Source organism: Rattus norvegicus, chromosome 4, assembly GCF_021556685.1.
Source record: "Rattus norvegicus strain SHRSP/BbbUtx chromosome 4, alternate assembly SHRSP_T2T, whole genome shotgun sequence".
Lineage (NCBI taxonomy): Eukaryota > Metazoa > Chordata > Mammalia > Rodentia > Muridae > Rattus > Rattus norvegicus.
The window spans coordinates 64690727-64712468 of NC_141537.1; the positions used below are offsets into that span (position 1 = coordinate 64690727).

General features: G+C 43.3%; 1 protein-coding gene and 1 pseudogene across 3 annotated transcripts in view; both read left to right on the plus strand.

The window, feature by feature from the left end:
- Nucleotides 1-17322, plus strand: part of Nup205 (nucleoporin 205) — a 65959-nt gene extending 48637 nt beyond the window's left edge. For 2 of the 3 annotated variants that reach the window (XM_087658016.1, XM_087658018.1), the window contains exons 32-43: nt 958-1149; nt 1869-1990; nt 3074-3212; nt 5515-5641; nt 7716-7792; nt 9774-9902; nt 10077-10203; nt 13103-13269; nt 13992-14115; nt 14532-14660; nt 15509-15570; nt 16977-17322. In XM_087658016.1, the coding sequence (XP_087514142.1) occupies nt 958-1149; nt 1869-1990; nt 3074-3212; nt 5515-5641; nt 7716-7792; nt 9774-9902; nt 10077-10203; nt 13103-13269; nt 13992-14115; nt 14532-14660; nt 15509-15570; nt 16977-17129 (1548 nt within the window). In that variant the 3' untranslated portion in view covers nt 17130-17322. The remainder of the gene's footprint in view (nt 1-957; nt 1150-1868; nt 1991-3073; nt 3213-5514; nt 5642-7715; nt 7793-9773; nt 9903-10076; nt 10204-13102; nt 13270-13991; nt 14116-14531; nt 14661-15508; nt 15571-16976) is intronic. The other variant, NM_001108620.1, reaches the window with a different exon arrangement.
- A 1856-nt stretch (nt 17323-19178) lies between these two features.
- Nucleotides 19179-19477, plus strand: LOC134486752 (large ribosomal subunit protein eL38-like; annotated as a pseudogene).
- The last annotated feature ends 2265 nt before the right edge of the window (nt 19478-21742 follow it).

The window sequence follows — 21742 nt, forward strand, 5'->3', positions numbered from 1 at the left end:
CCTCTTCTGCTGGAAGTGTTCTCCTGTTTGGTATTGTATGGAGGGGATTTGCACTTTCCCCTCAGTACGGCATTGTGGCTCACACAGTGAGGCGGAAGATCCCCATGGTATGCCCTGTAGTACTCACACTCTATTATGTCACAGCCAAGGGGAAAATAAGAAATAAGATAAATGCAAACCGGAAAGCAATCTCTTCATTATGCTTAAGTCGTCGTCATCATCATTGTCGTCGTCATCATCATCATCATTATTTAATCTCTTTTTACAGTCCAGTTGTTATCCTCCTCCCAGTCTACCCTCCAACAACTGTGCTTAAGTTTTTAAAGTACTTAGAACAAAACATAGAACAAAACACTGGGAGAATATAGATCAAAAAGGCTTTAACTATGGCTATTAGATTATATATAATATATATTTTTAATACTTTTCCAAGACTTCTCTAGAAGTAATAGTTGAAGGGACACATGGTAACTGTAGAGTTGGCTCGGCAGTTTAGAGTGCTTACTGTTCTTGGCATGAACCTAGGTTCAGCTTTCAGCATAGACAGTGGGCAGCTCGCAGCATCTGTGACACCATTTCCAGGGACCGCAGCCTTTCCTGACCTTCATGGTGCATATAAATAACCTCATACAGGCATCCACACGTATATTCTCAAAAAATTAATTTTCCTTTCTCTCTAACAAGTGGTGTCTGGGTTTGCATAAAATATAAATGCTATTATTTTAAATGTAGGTTTTGCTTCAGAATTAAAACTTGACACTGAAGATTTTCTTTATGTCAAGAAATTGAGATTCTAGGTATATACAATTTCCAACCTCCCCCCAAAACAGTGAAATTGTATTATATACATTCTTGTAAGAAGAAGTTGTAAGTGCCCCAAGTAAAGGCTGTGGCTATTGGTGGTTTTGGTAGCCATCCACATGTTAAGGCTTTAACTCCGATTCTTTTCTTCTGTAGATGCTGGCCCTGGCTCTCCTTGATCGGATTGTCTCTGTGGACAAGCAGCAGCAGTGGCTCTTGTACCTTTCTAACAGTGGCTATTTGAAGGTCCTTGTAGACAGCTTGCTGGAAGATGATCGCACTCTACAGAGCTTGCTGACTCCACAGCCTCCTCTCTTAAAAGCCCTTTATACCTATGAGTCCAAGATGGTAAGGTTGTATGGATGCTGGACTTCATAGGTCAGCAGGTCTTCTTCTGGGGCTGCAGATGTTCACTGGAAGGCAGCTGTGCGACTGCTAGGCCACTGGTGCACCCTGAGTATCTCTGTTATGTAAGCTGCCCTTAAGTTAAGCTTTACTTTGTGCTAGCAATGCGTCTTTCAGTGTGAAGGTGGCCTGTGACGATCCCAGGTTAGAGGGTAGGGTCCTGCTGCCTGCTTGCTCACTGCGGCTGCTGCTGAGGTCGCATGGCAGCCAGGGTTCATGGGAAGGGAACAGTGCCTAAACACTGTTTACTTTGTCATTCCTTCCCTCCAGGTCTGCAGTCTCTCCATGTTACATTTCTTGCATAATGTCACACTAGTGGACGTCTTAGACTCTTCACGCATATCTACTAAATACCTAGTATACACGCAGTGTGATAGACACACTAGAAATGAGCCCAGCAAACCCGCCTGACCTGCTGACAGAAACTATATTTGAGTTGAATAATTCAGTCATAATAATGTACAATTTTCAGGCACTTTGCACCCCACCCCCCAGAGTTCTCATAAAAATCTTATGAGAAAAGAGGTACTGTGTGTCCTTGTAGCTAGCTCAGGATTTCCTCTCACAGTGATTAATAAGGAATGAACTGAGAGTGTCTTGTTTCCTTATGAGGGCTAGGACATGGTTTCAGCACTGATATTTTCCCTTTTGTAACTTTGTAGGCATTTCTCACAAGAGTGGCTAAGCTACAGCAAGGTTCATTAGAACTCCTAAGATCAGGGGTGATTGTGAGGCTGGCACAGTGCCAAGTCTATGATATGCGCCCAGAAGTGGACTCTCATAGGTAAGTGTCCATATGAACCAGTTTGCTTAAGCTCTTAGCAAAGAATTGTTAAGGATAATGAAAATCCCAAAGATTATTTTCCTAGTGGATGGGCTGTATGGCTGTCTTGCCTGCCTCTGTCATTACCAATCAGTGGAAGTTTCCTAGTGGGGTGGGGCCTAATTCCGTTTTAGAAGAGTAGCCCAGTATGAGGAAAGGGTGAGGATTCTGTTAGTGTTGCCTTGACAGTCTTACTATTGTATATGAGTTCCATAGAAGCTCGTTTTAATTAGGGGTCTTTTAAAATATAATAGTACAGTTAAACCTTGTTGGCTGGTGTGTAGTGCACACCTACTTGAAAGCCCAGCAGTTGGGAGGCTGAGGCAGAAGGATGTGAGTTCAAGGCTAGCCTGGGTCAAGCTTTAAATTTTTCAGGATATGTCAATTCAGTTTGGATATGGAACATTTAGTTTCGTTTTGTTTTTTAATTTTATTTTTCGGAGTGTGTGCAGCTTGCAGGCACTGCAGTGTGTACGTAGGTCAGACAACAACTTTTGGGAGTTGCTTCCTTCCTTCCAGTGTGGAATCCAGAGACTGGGTTGTAAGGTTTGCACGGCCGGCAAGAAATCAGTTTACCAGTAGAGCCTTCCTATTGGCACTTACTATTTTTCCTGTCCGTCTACAGGATGGCATTGTTAGGTAGGCTGTGTATATTCCTAGCAATAAAAATATTTAAGGTGGGCTTAGTTATTGTTTAAACTCCATTGCCAAAATGATATCTGAGCTTTTTAGGCTTAACACAGAACCGTGTTTCCTCATGAGAGGAGAAAGGATTGTTTGGTTTTAAGTTTTAGACAGGAAAGTTACTGTTTTCTCTGTATGTAAAGAGAGTCAAGCCAAATTTTTTTGAGATCCTGGTGTAGAATTGTTGGTCTGTACAGAGCTTCTTACTTCCTTCTGCTTCTGTTCCTCTCAAAAAACATCCATTTTCTTTTGTCTAAAAATGAAAATATAAGTGTTTACAGTTTAGAGTGGTAATGAATTGCTTAGACCATATTTAAGTGCAGTGTTGCTTTTCTCTCGGTTATTTGAAATGAAATCAAGCATGTTTGGCATGAGAGACCCACCAATATTCATCCCAACGCCTGTGGACCGATACCGGCAGATTCTCCTTCCAGCCCTCCAGCTATGCCAGGTCATCCTCACATCCAGTATGTCCCAGCACTTGCAGGCAGCAGGGCAGGTAAGAGGAGTGCTTTGTACAGAAGTCACTAATGCAGACCCGCATTTACAGATGCAGAGGCCCTGTAGATAGAAAACTCAAGTGAAGTCATGGCTGCCTGCTGTTAGCGCAAAGCTGAGCATAGAGCACAGCCCACGCACTTCACGATGGACAACCCCGACCAGCTTTGTACTTCTGTGTGAGTGGAACATTGTAGCTACATAATAGAATCCTGAAATGGAAAGCAAGGGATTGAAATTTGTTCCTGTAGAAATGCTAGCAGTTACTCTGACTCTTATAGGAATAAGCTGACATTTAATGCATTTTAGCCAGGGATTTAGAGAGGTTATAGTAGGCCTGTCTTAGTTACTTTTCTACTGCTATGACACACACCATGACCAAGGTCAGGGCAACTTAAAAAACAAACATTTAATTGGGCTTATATTTTCAGGGAGTTAAAGAGTTCATGATGAGAGCTCACATCTTGTAGGAGGCAGAGAGAAAGCACACTGGAAATGGTATGAGTATTTTCAAAGCCCAGCCCCAGTTACACACCTCTAATAAGGCCACATCTCTTAATCCTTTCCAAACAGTTCCACCAACTGGGGACTAAGTATTCAAGTATACAAGCTTATGGGGACCATTCTCATTCAAACCAACATAAGGCCCATAGAGAATACAAACTCTAAGCCTAGTATAATGGCGCACATACTTGTAGTTCCAAGTACTAGGGAGCCTGAGGCTACAGGATAAGCTTAGTCTCTGTATTATAACTGTCTCAAAAATAAAAACAAAAACCCCCAAATTAGGCATGGCTGAACATTCCTGCCATCCAAGTACTTAGGAGGTAGAGGGTGGTGGTGAAAGAGGAGGAGGAAGAAGAAGAGGAGGAGGAAGAGGAAGAAGAGGAGGAGGAGGAGAGGAGAAGAGAAGCTCATTAGAGGAGGAGGAGAGATCAAGGTCTGCCTGACATGGCTGTGTGGCAATTAAAGACCTTTCTTGAAGAAAGTGTGAAAGACTGTACCATATTTGTAGGGGATTTTTTTTTAACAGCATGAGATAATTTAGCAAATATTCTATCAGAAATGTTTTCTGTAAGCATGGAAGATTATTTGTTTTCACTCCATCATGGGTCTGTAGTACTTTATTCCATTGTGGTCCTTAGGGACTATGTCCTGAGACATTTTGGTTTCTGATCATTTTGTCTGTTTTTCCTACATGACATTGAGCTGCAAAGCTGTGGTTTCTAAAGTAGTGCCTTATTTATTACACTGCAGTAGCCTAAGAGACAGCTGAATCTTTAAACACAAGGTTTTGTTGTTTTCCTTTTTTACTAGATTAAGTGGTCTTCCCCACCCTACTCTTGGGTACACATACTCCTACACCTCCTCTACCCACCAGTGCTGGAAATTGAGTTTAGTGCCTCAGGAATGCTATTCAAGCACTCTGTCACTATGAATTGGTTTGCTATTACCAGCTTTCTGTTGGCTGTGCTAGAGTCACTGGAGGAAGAAGTTTCTTTAAAAAAGAATTGGGTTGAGATTTGGGCTTAGCAGCAGAGTGCTTTCTTTAGCGTGGGTTTGATCCCAGCACAATACCAAAAGAGACATTAAAGGTTTCATAGCTAGTGATGATAGACTATAAATGGGGACCTGTACTGAGAAACAAAATCAGCATATGTGTGCAGTGTCATCGTAAGATCCATTATTATGCATACTTAATATATGCTAATGAAATACTTTACAAAAATAAAGCGAGTGATGTGTCCTAGCAGTCTGCGATGCTTGTTTGGCCTTAGCTCTCATGGTGCAGCAAGTCTAGTCACGATGTTCCTGTGTGAGAGTGCTGAGGAGCCCTCCCTGGTGGTTCCATAGAATACCAAAGGCAGAAGTTTGGAGGGAAGAATTTCTCTTGTCCTTAGTAGCCTGCCAGAGAGAGACTGTAACAAAAACTTTTATGTGATTGAACTTTGCCACCCAAGTCCGACTTACATAGAAGGACTTCTTGATTCATTATACCCATTCATGTGAAATGCTCTTGATTCTTCTTAAGTAGTAAAAGAAGTAACATAGGTGTGTTCACAGAGTCTCCCAGTCATGGTGCCTGTCCTACCTCAGCACAGCCCTGCTATGCTCATAAGCAGACTGGAGTAGTTTAGCTCTGTGCTGACGTGGGTACCACTTCTGCTTTGAGAGGAATGAGCTGCACGTTCAGAAAGCTGCCGCTCTCTTGTTCTTCACTGCATGCAGCTGTTTACTAAAAAGATGAATTATACATGTATAATGCAAGTTCCTCCTTCTCCCTCCGTCTCTTGGCTGTTTAGGTGCTGCAGTTTCTCGTTTCACATTCTGATACCATCCAAGCGATTCTGCGCTGCCAGGATGTTAGTGCTGGCTCTTTGCAGGAATTAGCCCTGCTGACAGGAATCATAAGTAAAGCAGCGCTTCCTGGTGAGTTGATTGTGTTGAATGCAATTAATTCTTTATGAACTGACACAGGCCCAATACAGTGAGAGTTTTATTACTTTACAGTTAGCTTGTGGAATTGGTACTGGTGACATTCAGCTGCCTTTATTTAAATAAGTTTTTATTAATATGAACTGTATAGTCAGAGAGTTAAAGTTCAAGGAGATATTAGCAAACATAAGAATCTCATCAGCTGTATTTGGTAACTACCATTTCAAACACTGCATTGTATGTATTGGGGTAGCAGCATGTAGAGGTGATAGATGAGAACACCACCTTTCAACATGCTGGTTCAGAAGAATTTTACATGAGTTTAATAGGTTAAAGGCTTACTGATGAAAAAATAAAACTCTAGAAATTCCCCAAGAGTATAAAGAAATATTAGTTCTTAAAAGGATGCCATGATTAAGAAAATTGCTTAGGAAATGATGAACTTTTCCACCTTTTTCCCTTCAGTTTAATTTTTATACTGTGTAAATTCTAAAGTCAGCACCGGATGTGAGGCCTGAGACAACAGTCCTTTGTAATCCCACTCCAGCTGCAAGTCATTTTGTAATATTCCTGCTGTCTTCAGCTCTTCCTCCCTGGCCCTCACGAGTTTTCTTCTGGTTTATCTTTTGGCATTTTAAATTGTCACTGCAGGTCTCTTCTCTAAGGGAAGATGTGTGTTCACTGGGTTCCCTCATGTTTAAGGTTGTCTTGACTGCCACTGATCTTAAATGGTAGCACAGCCTAGTGACTTTCTTCTCCTTAGCACATGCAGTGTCAATGATAATGTGTTCATGTGCCAGGCACTGCCCCTCCCCCAGCATTAAGAGGCCTAACTGTTAGTGTCCACATTTACAGGTGAGGGAACTGAAGCACAGAATGGTTAAGGAGTCCCAGGCAGTGTGACTTCTGATCCTGTTACCTTATCTAGACTACCTCTATTTCCATGAGGCAACCCTGGTCTACTGTCTCCAACACTTTCCCTCCTTGCAGATGTCTCTGTGAGCCCTCTGGCTGGAGAGTTGATAAAGGTTGGGTGCAGTTCCTGTCAGAGAACTTGGACCCTTGTTGCTTTCAAGGAGACGGAGGTCTTCTCAGCCTGTGGACTGCCAGGGTTTCCACATTAGTCCAGGCCCCATAGAATGACTAAAACATTCCACCCTTCTTTCCTCCTCTATGTCCCAAAGTGCAGTGCAGGTGTTGTAAGGGCTTCCCCAGGTTTTCCCAAGCCTTAACCTCCTCAGTATGGTTCTTAAGGATTAGGTCTGCAAGGGTCCTATGAGTATATCCTCTTTCTTCATGCTGCTTCTGAGGGTAGGTGAGACAAGGTGAACTTAGTCATGGTGCTTATCCTTGGAGCTTAGGACTTCTCTCTCTCTCTCTCTCTCTCTCTCCTTAGTTCTTACAGCATAAGTTAGTGGATCTCCTCCTCCTCCTCTTCTGCCTCCTCTCCCTCCTCCTCCTCTTCCTCTTCCTCCTCTTCTTTGTTAGAGATAGAAGGGTTAAAGTTCATTTGTCTTGAGTCATCATTACTTATGAAATACTTGATTTCTGATTTTAGAAAGTCTCAGCTTTTGTGGTTATAAGTAAAAGGTTTTCTTAAACATCTTAGGTTTTATCTTCTGTATATAGGTGTTTTGCCTGCGTGGATATCTGTGCACCCCTTGCATGCCTGGTACCCAAGGAAGCCAGACAAAGGGGTTAGATTTCCCAGGACTAGAGTTATAGGTGATTGTAAGCCACCATGTGGGTGCTGGGATATGAACCGTGGTCCTCTGGAAGAGCACCCAGTGCTCTTAACCTGTTATTAAGCCATTTCTCTAGCCCCTTTCTTAAACTTAAAAACTTAAACCTTTGAAAGTACCTACCTAGATTTTAGTTTGTGTGTAAATGCCCTTGTGCTAGTGTTGCTAACATACTTAACAGTCTGGAAGATTCTGTTTCTCAAAACGTTCATGGCAGGAGTCTGCTCATGCATGTGAAGAATAGAAAATGCCAGAAGCATTCTCTAGTTTGTGTTTTCATTTTAGCATGAAACTACATTTACACATATTCTATCTACATTTCATAGGTATGTTAAATGAACTTGATGTAGATGTAAATGAAGGATCCTTAATGGAGCTCCAGGGACACATCGCAAGGTTTCAGGTAACTGACTTATTTCGTGAATTGCAGTTTTAGGGGCTGTGCCTGGACCAGAGTAACCCCTGGTCTCTCTAATGACTCAATAACCTGCGTTGCCATGACTACTTGATTTTCCCCAGAATCACACATATTCTATGTAAATGTTATTAATGAGTAAGCCATAAACAATTGTTCGTTTTACTTTTGTTTTTTCTTTGTTTGTTTTTTGAGAACAGTATTTTTATGCCCCTCTTGTGAACCTGAAACTCTTGTTTAGACCAAGTTGGCCTTGAACTTGCAGCAGTCTTCATTCCTCTGCTTCCAGTGTGCTGGAATTATAGGCATGCCCCAGCCTGCTGCTGTTTGCACTTTACACAGCATTTGTTGTCTGTTTTTTTTTTTTTTCTTTTTCTTTTTCTTTTTCTTTTTTTTTTTTTTTTAAGATTTATTTATTATAGATGAGAACACTGTAGCTGTCTTCAGACACACCAGAAGAGGGCATCAGATCCCATTATAGATGGTTGTGGGCCACCATGTGGTTGCTGGGAATTGAACTCAGGACCTCTGGAAGAGTAGTCAGTGCTCCTAACCACTAAGCCATCTCTCCAGTCTGGCGTTTGTTGTTCTTACAAGGACAGTTGTCACTACTCAGACCCTTCACCCCTTGCTGTCTCTTGGGTTTTTGAGGCAGGGTCTCACGTAGCCAGTCTGGCCTTGAACTCTTGACTTCCTGTCTTTGCATGCTAAGTGCTTTCCCTTTTCTAAAATTGGTTTTTAGATTGTTAATTTATCCTTAAATTTTTCATATGTATAATCTTCTTTTAGTATATTTAAACATATAAATTTATCAATTATGTATTTACCAAAGGCTTCTGATGAGCCTACTGGCCTTCTTTGACCTAAACATTGTCCATCTTACTAGTTTTAAATAATTATAAGAATTTACATTCTGTCCTTTTAATACAATAATTTTCTTAACCTGTTACTTTTTTATAAACTATTTTTCCAAGTTTTCAAAAAATGCCAGGGCTAAGTAGAGGAGTGCAAGGCACTGGGTTTGAAATTCTCGTCCTGCATAGACGATGAAGAGTGTTGACTCATGTATCTGGTTTAGTTAGGTTCCAGTGCATGCACATGGTAAGTTTTGACATTATATTATTAAATAACTATCCCAAAGGACTTAAATTCACTACCAAAACCTACCAAAAGTTTCCTCTTGTGTTCTTTCTTCATCAAAAGGGAGAAAAAGACCTTTGAGGTGCCTTCTGGGAATAGTGGAACCTATCTTATCTGTGAAAGCAGTAAACCTTGTGAAAAGTACTTAGATTTCAAGCTAGCAATATTCCTATTAGTTACTTTAAAATTAATACTTTACTTATTGTGTGTGTATGTGCACACATGTTGTACTGTGTATACTTAGAGGTCAGAGACTAACTTAAGGGAGTCTGTTCTCCTATATACAAGCCCCTGGGGTCAAATCCATATCATCAGGCTTGGCCGTGACCTGCTGAGGGGCTTGCCCACTGGCCTCACATCTGCATGTCATCTGCCAAGGCTGCCTGTAAATTCCCAGCCCTTTCAGGGAGTCAGGAGACAGGAGTTAGAGCCTTTTAAGTTTGAGTCCTGGGAGGCAGAGCAGGATTTGTTACTGAGTATCTTATAGTTGCCTTCTTAGTAAACGTTTCATTTATTTATTAACTTGTATTTTGCTTTGTAACTTTGATAAAGAATTATTCAATATTTTTATATACAACATAAATTTTCTTCACAAGCATCTAGATTTTATTGAGAATTCTTTGTGGAAAAAGTTTAGTATTTCCCTTTGCACAAAGATGAATCTTAGCAAGCTTACCTTACTGGTCTCAGTAGGAAGTAAGATATTGGGTGCTTTCAAGAATAATTCCACCACCTACTGAATTTCCTCCTCCTCTCTCCCTCAAGAGAAAGGAGGTCACTAGTGCTGAGCACTTCACCCTGAAATGAGCGACATGTCTGTTCTCTTTAGCGCCAGTGCCTAGGCCTACTGAGTCGCTTCGGTGGCTCTGACAGACTGCGGCAGTTTAAACTCCAAGAAGATAATGTGGAGGGAGACAGGTTGAGCAAGAAAGATGAAATTGAGCTGGCCATGCAGCAGGTAAGAAGGGGTAAAAATTGTGTACCTGAAGTTTTTATGGTTTTGGAAAGTTTGACAAAAATAGCAGTTGTGTGTAATTTCACAAATTGACTTTGTTTTCCTGCGGTCTAGATTTCTGTGACTTCGGGGAGTTTTTAGCCTAACGTTTTAGTTGCTCCTTTTCTTCCATCGTAGATTTGTGCCAATGTAATGGAATATTGCCATTCGTTCATGCAGCAGAACTCCCCTAACCTCCAGAATGCTGTGTGTCTCTTCACCCCTAGCCTTTCCGAGACGGTTAACAGAGATGGAGCACGGCAAGGTGAGCCTGGGCTGGGTTTGTTTCCTGTATCTGAGGCCCAGCATGGTTAGGCTGAGGTGCAGCTCTGCACCTTGGCTCTAGGGAGATGCAGTTTGTTCTTGTAGAGTTACTAATGTGGAAATTTTAAAATGACTTTAAAGCTAGTGTGGGGGGTAGGGTTGTCAGATCTGTGTGTGAGGGGAGCATAGAGGTAAGGAAAGTCTTAGGAGTTTTGAGGCTTCCTGTGGAGCAAGCATAGTTTTACATAATACCAGAGACCCCAAAGAAGGTACCTAAGATTGGAGAGGAAGCTGGCTGGGTGTAAAGTGAATACACAGTAAGTTAACTTTGTATGCTGAATCCGTTCATGCTGTGTCCAAAGTGGGTTATGTATCACAGCTCTGATTTTCTGTCACATGACAGTAAACTTTTAGGTGCTAGGTAGACTGACTTAACCTCTGGTATCTTCAAAAGACAGTATGGAAGGTCAAGATTGTGGGTTGGTTGTCATCCTGGAAACACAAAAGACAAAACTGTTGGATACTGGTTTAGTCGTAATGAAATAGGATGATTATTTCCAAGGAAGCATACCAGTTTGCTGCGTGGAAGGAGAATCCATGGGAGAATCTCTAATCTTTGTGTGCCCTTACCAGCATGAAGGGAAAATTCTCTTGCTGGCCCAGGTAGCTTAATTAGTTTGGGTATAGAATGATTAAGAAGCCTGTCCAGAGACCCCTTTTGATTGAAAGTCACCTACCAGTGACTTTCTTGTTTCTGTTCTTTTTGGCAGTGTTTCCCTATGTACCCCAGGCTATTCTTAAACTAAATTTGTAGCCCAGGATATTCCTAAACTCACTGTTCCTTTGCACCCTCACTGGAAGGTAGCCAAGTAAAAGGCAAGTTGCTTTGTTTTGCTCCCAAAGGAATTGTAGTGAGACAAGGTAAAATTAAATCCAGTTAAGTTTTCGAGTTAGGAGAATGACTTTCAGTTGTCAGTTCAGTAGCCAGAACAGTACAGATTAGAAGTAAATACATGTAACGGAACCAGTGGGTGAAATGAGAATTGTTTCACTTTGGAGGAAGAACTCCTAACAGTGATATGGTTTGTGGGGCTGGAGAGGAGGCTCAGCAGATATGAACACGCACTGTTCTTAAGAGGATCCAGCTTCAGTTCATGGCACCACCGTGGTGACTCATACAACATGCACATGCAACATGTGCAAATACAGACATGTAGGCAAAACACTCATACATATAAAATAAATCTTTAAAAGGTTGATATGGGTGGGCGTGTAGTTTTCATAAAGCTTAGATCTTTAGATCTAATAAAGAAAGGGTACGAGTTTATGCAGTGCTAGGGGTCAAACCCAGGACTTCATGCATACCAGCAAGCACCCTGGGCCACTTAGCTTCATCTCCTGCCCTGGATTTGATCTTCCAAACAAATGTAATTATATATTATAACTTGTCATAATATAACTTACTAACTAGGCATCTTCCCTCCTGTGTGAATCCAAGGCCTTACATGAGTAACTTGCTCTGTGTATGCCTGTTCATTATGTGAACAATAATGGAATTGAACCAGACTAGCACACAGCCTTCCAGTTTTAAACTCCAGAATGTCCCAAAGTCAAGTGGCAGCCACTGCACTCTCCTCATTGGCATTGAGAACTTACTGTATTCCTTCTTCCTTGGAATTAATGTTCTATTACTATTAAATTATTTTAGATAAAAGCTATAATTAGGGCTTAATAACTAGAATATATGGTATTATGTTAAGAATGCTAGTTTTTATAACCACTCAGAGTTTGTATGCTGTGATGCTAAAGAAATAGATTTCTATCTTTGGCCAGGATACCGATGCCTGAACTTTCACATTACTATGATTTAGTAAATATAAATAAAGATTTATAGTCTACCTTTGTATTTCTTAAGTAAATGTAAATGAATAAACACTTGGTTTTAATTAAAAAAAGGGTGCTCATGAGCGGCGTTTCATGACTCTCACAGACCCCAGCTGTGTGCACATAGACTGCAGCAGCTCTTAGCCTCTTCATCTCTGAACTAATGAGGGCTTCACTCTTCTTCAAGGTTGATTTTTTTTTTTCTTCCTTAAATTACTTATTCACTTTACATCCTGATCACAACCCCCTCCCACCTCTCCTCCCAGTCTTACCCTCATTCCCCTCCACTTCCCATGGGTGCCAACCCACCCTGGCATCTCAAACCACAACAGGACTAAGCATCCTCTCCCACTGAGGCCAGACAAAACAGCCCAGCTAGGGCAAAGGGACCCAAAGGCAGGCAACAGAGCCAGAGACAGCCCTTGCTCCAGTCGTTAGGGGACCCCCGGGAAGACAAAGCTGCGTATCTGCTACAGCTGTGTAAGTGGCCTAGATCCCACCCATGTATGCTGGTGGTTCAGTCTCTGTGAACCTCCATGGGCTTGAGATTGGTTTTTATCTCATGCAAGGATGTTTTGCCTGCCTGCTTGTCTGTCCCTTTTGTGTGTACTGCCTTTGGAGGCCAGGAGAGGGCATCAGATCTTCTGGAACTGGAGTTACAGAAGGCACTTGTTAGCTACCATGTGGGTGCTAGGAATCAAACTGGCTTCTTCTGGAAAAGTAGTCAGTGCTTTTAGCCACTAAGCCTTCTCTCCAGCCCCTAAATGTAATTTTGAGTTGTTATTAATCATAGCCTACATGACCTAAATTGCAGAGCATCTTTAATTTTTATAGCTGGCAGGGTAAGAGGGAACTGCATTCTGTGTGTGTTGACCCCTGTGATTTCCCAGATGTAGGAATTACCTGTGTAATTTGTGGTAGTAGAAGACTTCATTCATGTTCTCTCCCCTTTTAAAAACCAATGAAATCCATAGAAAACATGTTTGAACACAACACTGTTTTCTTTTACCTATTAGATACCCAGGTTCCAGTCGTTCCATACTGGCGCCTGCCTGGCTTGGGCATTATTATCTACCTGCTGAAACAGAGTGCCAGCGATTTCTTTAGCTATTATGACAGTCACCGTCGCAGTGTCAACAAGCTGCAGAATGTAGAACAACTTCCTCCAGATGAGATAAAAGAGGTATGAATCTTTAATGAACCGTGAGGCTTGAAAAGTCACTGCTCTACCTCAGGGGCCCAGGTACTGGCTTGGGCTCAGGAGCAACAGTGATATACTCCATGCTTCTAAGGGATCTGCAGTGGTTTTTCTGTGCCATGTGCCCTGTGCGCACAGAAATCTTAGCTCAGAAACAGCCCATGGCTCTTTTCAAGAAAACAGGAGTGGCCGCCCCACCTGATAAGGAGCTCCCAGGAAGTTGTCCGAAGCTGCAGAGAAGTGGGGCTTGCTGTTACAGATGCTTTTGCAGTAGGACCTGGGAAGTTGTCTTTGAGTCTTCAGCATCTTCATGTTTTAGTGAGGTTTCCAAACAGGTGTGATGCGTGCCAGTTCTGACCACGTAAGTCTGGCACATGTCCGCCATTCCACCTCCTCCAGAAGATACTGATAAATGCATGCCAGCTCCCCACCTACCACTGGAAAGGGCTTTTGTTTTCATCTAGTGGGACCCTGAGGGCTGCTAGACCTAGGAGGTTGTAAGTGTCTGTTGAACAGACTTGCAAAGGCAGCAGGTAAACATTCATGTGGAAATTGACTGCTTTTTTAACTCTCATGTTTGTGACTAAAACTTTTGTCCACAAGGTAGTGTGAATACATTTAAGTGTTTTCACAGTTTTTACTATACTGACCTGCTCATAGTAGATCATTTTAAGTTGTTATAATGTATACTTCTTTCTTCTCCTTAGTTATGCCAGTCTGTGATGCCTGCTGGCATTGATAAAATCTCTACGGCGCAGAAGTGTGTCTTAGCAAGACGGCGTCTGGTGAAGCTGATCAACAACCGAGCCAAACTGCTGTCCCTCTGCTCTTGTATCCTTCTGCGGCACAGCCTGCGTGCAGACCCTAAAATGTGCTGCACTTAACATTACGCAGCTGGAATCACATGGGAAGGGACTTAAGTATTATTCTGTGGGCTGTCTTTTTTGGTGTGTTTCCATATGCTGTTTTTATTCTCACCTTGTAGAGTAGCAAGGAGCACTATAAAATACCCAGACGCTTTCTGCATGGGCAAGCGGCCAGTGCACAACACCCTGTGGGCCCCACTCCCATAGCTCACTCCGTTTGTGACGCATGTTCAGTAGAACTCCATCCTTGTCTCTTAGACCAACTTCATGGTGGATAATTAAGCACAGCCTCTTCCTTTTCTCCTTCCCAGAATCCAGTTTGTTAAAAAAAAAAAAAAGCCAAAAAGCTTGGTTACATTCTTCTTTAATCTGAACTCCCAGATATCATCGAGACCTGCCTGTTTATTCTTTGGCGCCATCTGGAGTATTACTTGTTACATTGCACTCCAATGGATTCCCAAGATTCACTGTTTGCCTCTAGGACTTTACTTAAAAGCAGAAGACTACAGGGTGAGCTGTTCTCAAAACAAATGAGCCAGACGTGTATACATTTTAGGGCCCTGAAAAGCCAGATACTCCTTTCTCTTGTCCCGTCCCGTCCCGTCCCGTCCCGTCCCGTCCCGTCCCGTCCCGTCCCGTCCCGTCCCGTCCCTTCCCTTCCCTTCCCTTCCCTTCCCTTCCCTTCCCTTCCCTTCCCTTCCCTTCCCTTCCCTTCCCTTCCCTTCCCTTCCCTTCCCTTCCCTTCCCTCTTCCCTTCCCTCTTCCCTTCCCTCTTCCCTTCCCTCTTCCCTTCCCTTCCCTTCCCTTCCCTTCCCTTCCCTTCCCTTTTCCCTTCCCGCAAGGAAGGTCTTGTTTTATTGTCCACATGGGTCCTAAAATCCTGGACTTAATTGATCCAGTCTTCTGAGTAGCTGGACCATGGATGTACAGCACTAATCACTCCGAGTGACCTTAATGTTGTGTCTCAGATAACTTGGTGAACTGAGTGCTGGAGAGCTAAATAGTAAACACAACTGCTTTTGTGTCTTATTTTCTGCCTATGGGAAATATTCTGGAGCCTGTTCATGGGTTGTCCTTCATTTTCCTTTAGTAGGTTTGCCTTAGCTGTAGAGACACCAGAAGGACAGACACAGGCCATTGTTCCTGTGCTGGGTGGGCTCTGAGCCGATGCACATGCGTTAGACTCCTAGGGAAGGGTGGGACCCGTCCTGCACTGGAATGTCCTCCTCAGGTTTCCTTCCTGTGCTCGGCTCAGCCTCAGACCCCCATCACCCCGTCATGGGCAGTGCCTCTGTTGTGCAGGAGACGCACCTGCAGAGCTGCTTCCCGCTCTCTTATCTCCAATTCCTTTTCCTCAGAGCCCAATCTGGACTTCAGCAGAAGTGGACTGGCTCAAGTGAACCAGCACGATATAGACCAGGTAAGGCTCTGTCACCATACATTGTTTTCTCTAGAAGAGGAAAGTTGTTAAAACGGAAAGTAACCATTCCCTTCATTCCCTAAAGACACTTTTTAAAAAAAGAACACACACACACACACACACACACACACACACACACACACACACACACACACATATATATGAGAAAGTGTCTTTGTATATGTATGTGTGCCATGTGTGTGCCTGACACCTTGGTAGGCCACAGGTGGGTGTCAGATCCCCTGGAGCTGGAGTTAGAGGTAGCTGTGAGCTGCCTGACACGGGTATTAGAAACGGAATCCTGCTTCTCTGTAAGGGGAGCAAGTGTCCCTAGCATAGTGTCTCTAGCCTGGCACTCACTCTTTTTTTTTTTTTCCCGGAGCTGGGGACCGAACCCAGGGCCTTGCACTTGCTAGGCAAGCGCTTTACCACTGAGCTAAATCCCCAACCCCCTGGCACTCACTCTTAACCAAATAAAATAAAGATTTATTTTATGTATGCGTTTTGCTTGCACGTATGTCTGTGCACACGTGTGTGCCTGCTGCCCACAGAAGTCAGGAAAGTGCATGAGGACCCCTGGGACTGAAGTTTTACAGGTGGTTGTGAGCTGCCATGTGGGTGCTGGGAAATGAGCCCAGGTCTTCTGGAAGAGATCCTCTCAACCACTGAGCCATCTTTCAAGCCCCTTAACAACTTTTGGTATGACCTTTAGAAGCTTTTTTTTTTTTTTTTTTCGGAGCTGGGGACCGAACCCAGGGCCTTGCGCTTCCTAGGCAAGTGCTCTACCACTGAGCTAAATCCCCAACCCCAGAAGCTATTTTTTTATATGTATGTCATTATCTCAGCATCAACAGTTGTTGCTATTTAAGAAATATCTTTAATTTATATACATTTGTACAGGAATTAAAATGACAAGAAAACATTCTGATGTAGAAATATAAATTTTAATGAATTTGGTACACATTACAAAAACCTGATAGTATTTACATTAGAAAGTGCCTTTTGTAGGTGTAAGTGTGGGTAAGGTGAGTGGGGGCAGCGGTGGTGCTGGGTTTTAGTGAAACCCAAGGCCTTGCACATGCTAGGCAGATAGATACTCTGCCTCTGAACTCAGCTTACTGTGTGTGAGAGAGGCTGCATTACTGGGTGTCCCAGGGTGGGCGGTACCCAAGAGGGTCTTTCCCCTTCTCTGAGGAGAAGGGGAGGGGGGTGGTAGGGGAGGAGTTTATAAAAGGAGGACTGGGAGGAGAGGAGGGACAGGTGGGGTGTGACAATTGGGATGTAAAGTGAATAAATAGATTTTAAAAAGATTATAGAAAAAAGAATAGTGTAGCTGTTGTGAATCAGGAGACAGAATGCGATGCCTGGAATCAGTGCTAACAGAGGGGTATCTCTGCTGCCTCCAGCTGCAGTCTGATGCCATCAACGCTTTTGGAGAATCACTGCAAAAGAAACTGCTTGACATCGAAGGGTTGTATTCAAAAGTTCGATCCCGCTATAGCTTCATACAGGCTCTTGTCAGACGTATCCGTGGTCTGCTGAGGATATCAAGGAACTGAGAACTGTGCTTGCTTTCTGATTGGAAGAGATGAACTGAGGAAAACCATCTCTTTTTTTATAGATGACTTTATTTCTAAATTATGACCAGAAGATATTTTGCTATTTCTTTCTTTATATATGGACATCTTTTCTGTAAACCTCTGCTTCATTTCACCCTCTCTTGTGAACAATAAAATACTTTTTAAAAAATAACTAAGCAAGTGTATGTTCAGCCTTTTGAAATTACTGATATTCTTCACATAAAGACGTTTTGATGCCCATGGTTTTCCTGGGGAGAGATTCTAGCAGCAGTTTGTTTTCAGACATTGTGCGTACTTCACGCCTCTGTGATGCTCAGGGCCTCTGACAGAGTGGGTAATGATCTACAGCCACGCTTGTGCCATGAACAGTCAAACTCTCCTAGAAGTAGCCTCAGCCTTTCCTGAATTTCAAACCTGTCTTTGTTTCTTTGAAAATATCCTGAGTGAAGTGACTCAGACCAAAAGGACATGGATGGTATATACTCACTAATAAACGGCTATTAGCCAAAATGTACAGAATACCCAGGATACGATCTACGGAACTCAAGAAGATTAACAAGCTGAAGGGCCCAAGTCAGGATGCTTCAGTCCCACTTGGGAGGGAGAAGAAAGCAATCTCGGGGACAGAGAGAAGGAGGGACCTGGGGAGGAGAGGAGACAGGGAGGGGAAAAGGGGAACATGATCAGGGGGATGGGGACAGGAGTGAAGCCATGAGAGCCAGCAGAATGGATGGAAACAGACAACCTCGGGAGGTGGGGGTTGGGGGGGCTCTCTAGAATATACCACAGACTTGGAAAGTGAGAGACTTAAACGACTCAAAAGGGAGGGATGAAATGCCCAACAGTAGGGAGAGGGAACTATAGAGTCCACCTCCAATAGAAAGACAGGGCATCAAGTGAGGGATGGGGTTACCATCCCACAGTCAGAAACTCTGACCCAGAATTATTCCTGTGTGAAAGAACTGCAGGAACAAAAATGGAGAAGAGACTAGGGGAAAGGAGGTCCAGTGACAGGCCCAACTTGGGACCCATCTCAGGAGCCTGGCATGGCTGCCTTCTGAGAGGCCCAACAAGCAGCTGACTGAGACAGAAGCAGATACTTAACCCCAACCTTTGGGGTCCCCTATGGTTGAGTTAGGGAAAGCCTGGAAGAAACTGAGGAGGAAGGAGGGCAACCCCATAGGAAGACCAGCAGTCTCAACTAACCTGGACCCCCAAGATCTCTCAGATACTAAGCCACCAGCCAGGCAGCATGCACTAGCTGGTAACCACCCCCCCACCTCCACCCCACCCCCACACACACACACACAAGGCAGCATGCACTAGCTGGTAACCACCCCCCCCACCTCCACCCCCTCCCCGACACACACACACACACACACACACACACACACACACACACACACACACACACAAGGCAGCATGCACTAGCTGGTAACCACCCCCCCCACCTCCACCCCCTCCCCAACACACACACACACACACACACACACACACACACACACACACACACACACACACAAAGGTCTGCCTGGTCTGGCCTCTGTGAGAGAAGACATACCTAACCCTTTAGAGACTTGAGGCCCCAGAGGTTAGGGAGGCCTGGTGCGGGTGGAGCTGGGGTGGGAATGTCCTCTTGGACTGGGGTAGACAGGGGGGCTGGGGGGTTGGGGGTGGGTAACAACTGGACTATAAAAAGAAAAGAATTGGGACAATTCATCTGCCTATATTCTCATTCATGTGATTGTCACAATGAAAAGATTACATAATCACTGAAAAGATTACATAATTGCTATTTTTCCTTCCCGCAGCAGCTTTAGCCTCATACATAAGAGGCTGCTGAGAGGGCTGAGGCCTGGTTTACATAGAAGCAGAGCATTAGTCTTAGTTCCGTGCCATTATGGTTGATGACTTTTGTTTTTAAATCTTTAAACAAAATTTCTATAGCTTTTAAGCATCTTCATTAAAAGACTTGGTCATTGTTACAGTTTGAAAGTAATTTGCTGCCCACCAGATAAACAACAGCTGTTAGCTAGAAAACATCTGGTTAGAAGGCACCTGTCTGGGGCTTGGGGAGCACGGGTGCTGATGCCAGAGTGGAGTGCCCATCGCCATGCCTCGGAAAATTGAGGAAATCAAGGATTTTCTACTCACAGCCTGGCAGGAGGATGCCAAGTCTGTCAAGATCAAGAAGAACAAGGATAATGTGAAGTTCAAGGTTCGCTGTAGCTGGTACCTTTACACCCTGGTTATCACAGACAAGGAGAAGGCAGAGAAGCAGAAGCAGTCCCCGCCCCACAGGTTTGGCAGTGAAGGAGCTGAAATGAACCATATCTCTGCTATTAAAAACCCCGACAAATTAAAAAAAAGATCAACAACAAACAAACAAAAAACCACATGCCTGGGCTGGAGAACTGGTTCGGGGGTTAAGAGCACTGACTGCTCTTCCAGAGGACCTGAGTTCAATTCCCAGCAACCACATGGTGGCTCACAACCATCTGTAATGGGATCTGCTGCCCTCTTCTGAAGACTGTTAAAGTGTACTCACATAAAATAAAAATCTTAAAAAAAAAAAAAAAAAAAAGCAAAAAAGAGGGAAAAGGCCCACATCTTAGGAAGACCTGTAACTGGATCCAAAGGACCTTCCTGCCTGTGGCTTCACTGGCTCGCTTGTCTTTTATGATCCTGGGATGAACCTAAGGCCTCACTCATGGTAGACAGATGCTCTGCCACTGACATCCAGCCATTGTCTGTTACCAAGAACACAGCATTGGGCGGGCAGCAAGATAGCTCAGTGTTTGCTGCGAAGTCTGCTGCCCTGAGTTTGAATTTTGGAATGCGCCTAGTAGAGGGAAAGAACTAACTCAAGCATGGAAAATGTGTGGGAGGGAGTGATGCAGCAGTAGTCGCACAACTGACCAGAATTGCTACTTCGTGCAGCAGTGGGTAACCACTGAGCTACCTCTCCAGCCTGCTGAAATGATTCCTAAGCACATTTTCATTAACTAATATCATTTCCATGTTTTAGACATTATACTATAAAGCTCAACGCTTTCTAATATTTCTTTTGCATTCAGATTTCCTCCATTGCCTTTAAAACTCAGTTTAGAATCACATGAAGCTGGGCACAAGTTCCAGGACAGCCAGTGCTACACGGAAACCCTGTCTGTCTCAGGAAAATCTTTAAAAAAAAAAAAAAAAAGAGGCACATTTATTTACCTCTTTAATCATCTGTATCTGCAACCGTTGGTGTTCCCTTTTCCTAAGAGGGTGAGAAGTTGACAGGTTTCAGCTGTTTAGAAAGAGCTTTATTATATGCTTGCCTTTTCATTAGATTTGTGTTAAGTATCTTCCTCCAGGATCAACGTGACAGATGACAATTATGCCCTTTGCGTATCTCATCAGATGTTCACATCGATGTGTCCCGTGAACATTTTGGTTAAATATAAAGGTTACCTTCCACTGGAGTAACTGACTTGTGGGTGGTACTTTCAGACTGAATATCACAGTCCCAGGACAACCTCTAGTCGTTGAATTACTTCTTTCAATAAGTTATTTAAAAGTTGTATGTTGTTTCAATTAAAAAAATGCTATCATAAGTATAACAAACCTGGATATGCAGTGTTCTGACATCATACAGCTAATTTTATACTTTAAAATAACTCCATTTCAGGCTGGAGAAGTGGCTGGGTGAGTAAGAGCCCTTGCTATACAAGCAAGGAGTCGGGACCTAGGAACCAACAGAAAGAGCTGGTCGTGGCTGCATAGGTGGCTTTATCTGCAGTGCTGCGGGGGCATTGATAGGAAGGAGGCTTTCTGGGGCTTGCTAGCCAGTTATCAGCCTAGCCCTGGGGGAAAGAAGCTGGAAGGTGACAGCATAGGACATCAGATGCTCTCCTTTGGTTTCTACATGTGCACAAGCACATGAACTACATGTGTGTTCACAGTGAGTAATTTGTTCCAGGTCCTTTGTGAGAAAAGTATAATAGGGTTAGTGCCCCATGACCTCCTGAGCCTCCTCCCAGAGCGTGGCATCTTTTTTTTTTTTTTTTTTTTAAAGATTTATTTAGCCGTCTTCAGGCACACCAGAAGAGGGCACCAGATCTCATTACAGATGGTTGTGAGCTACCATGTGGTTGCTGGGAATTGAACTCAGGACCTCTGGAATAGCAGTCAGTGCTCTTAACGACTGAGCCATCTCTCCAGCCCCCCTATTTTATTTTATTTATTTATTTATTTTAAAGACGTGGCATCTTTTAATTCATTGCTTCTTACTCATGGTTGTTACTTCTAAGTGTGAGCCCATAGGCTGCCCATAGTAATATGAGTAGTATTACTTTGCAGAGCAAAATACAGTGTTTGTATTTTTCATACCGTATGAAACAATGTGTAAGTTGCTTTTCATTCGGTGTGGTTTCTGATAGTTTTGTATTCTTATAATTACTGAAGTTAGTTACCTGTTGTACAAATGCTCTGATGTCTGCCTTATGCTATAATGGGATCTGTAGACATATTTTGCCAGTTGGAGTCCTCAGTATATGTTCATATCTCCTTGGCGAGACAAACCATGTAGAGGGTTTCTGCACATTATG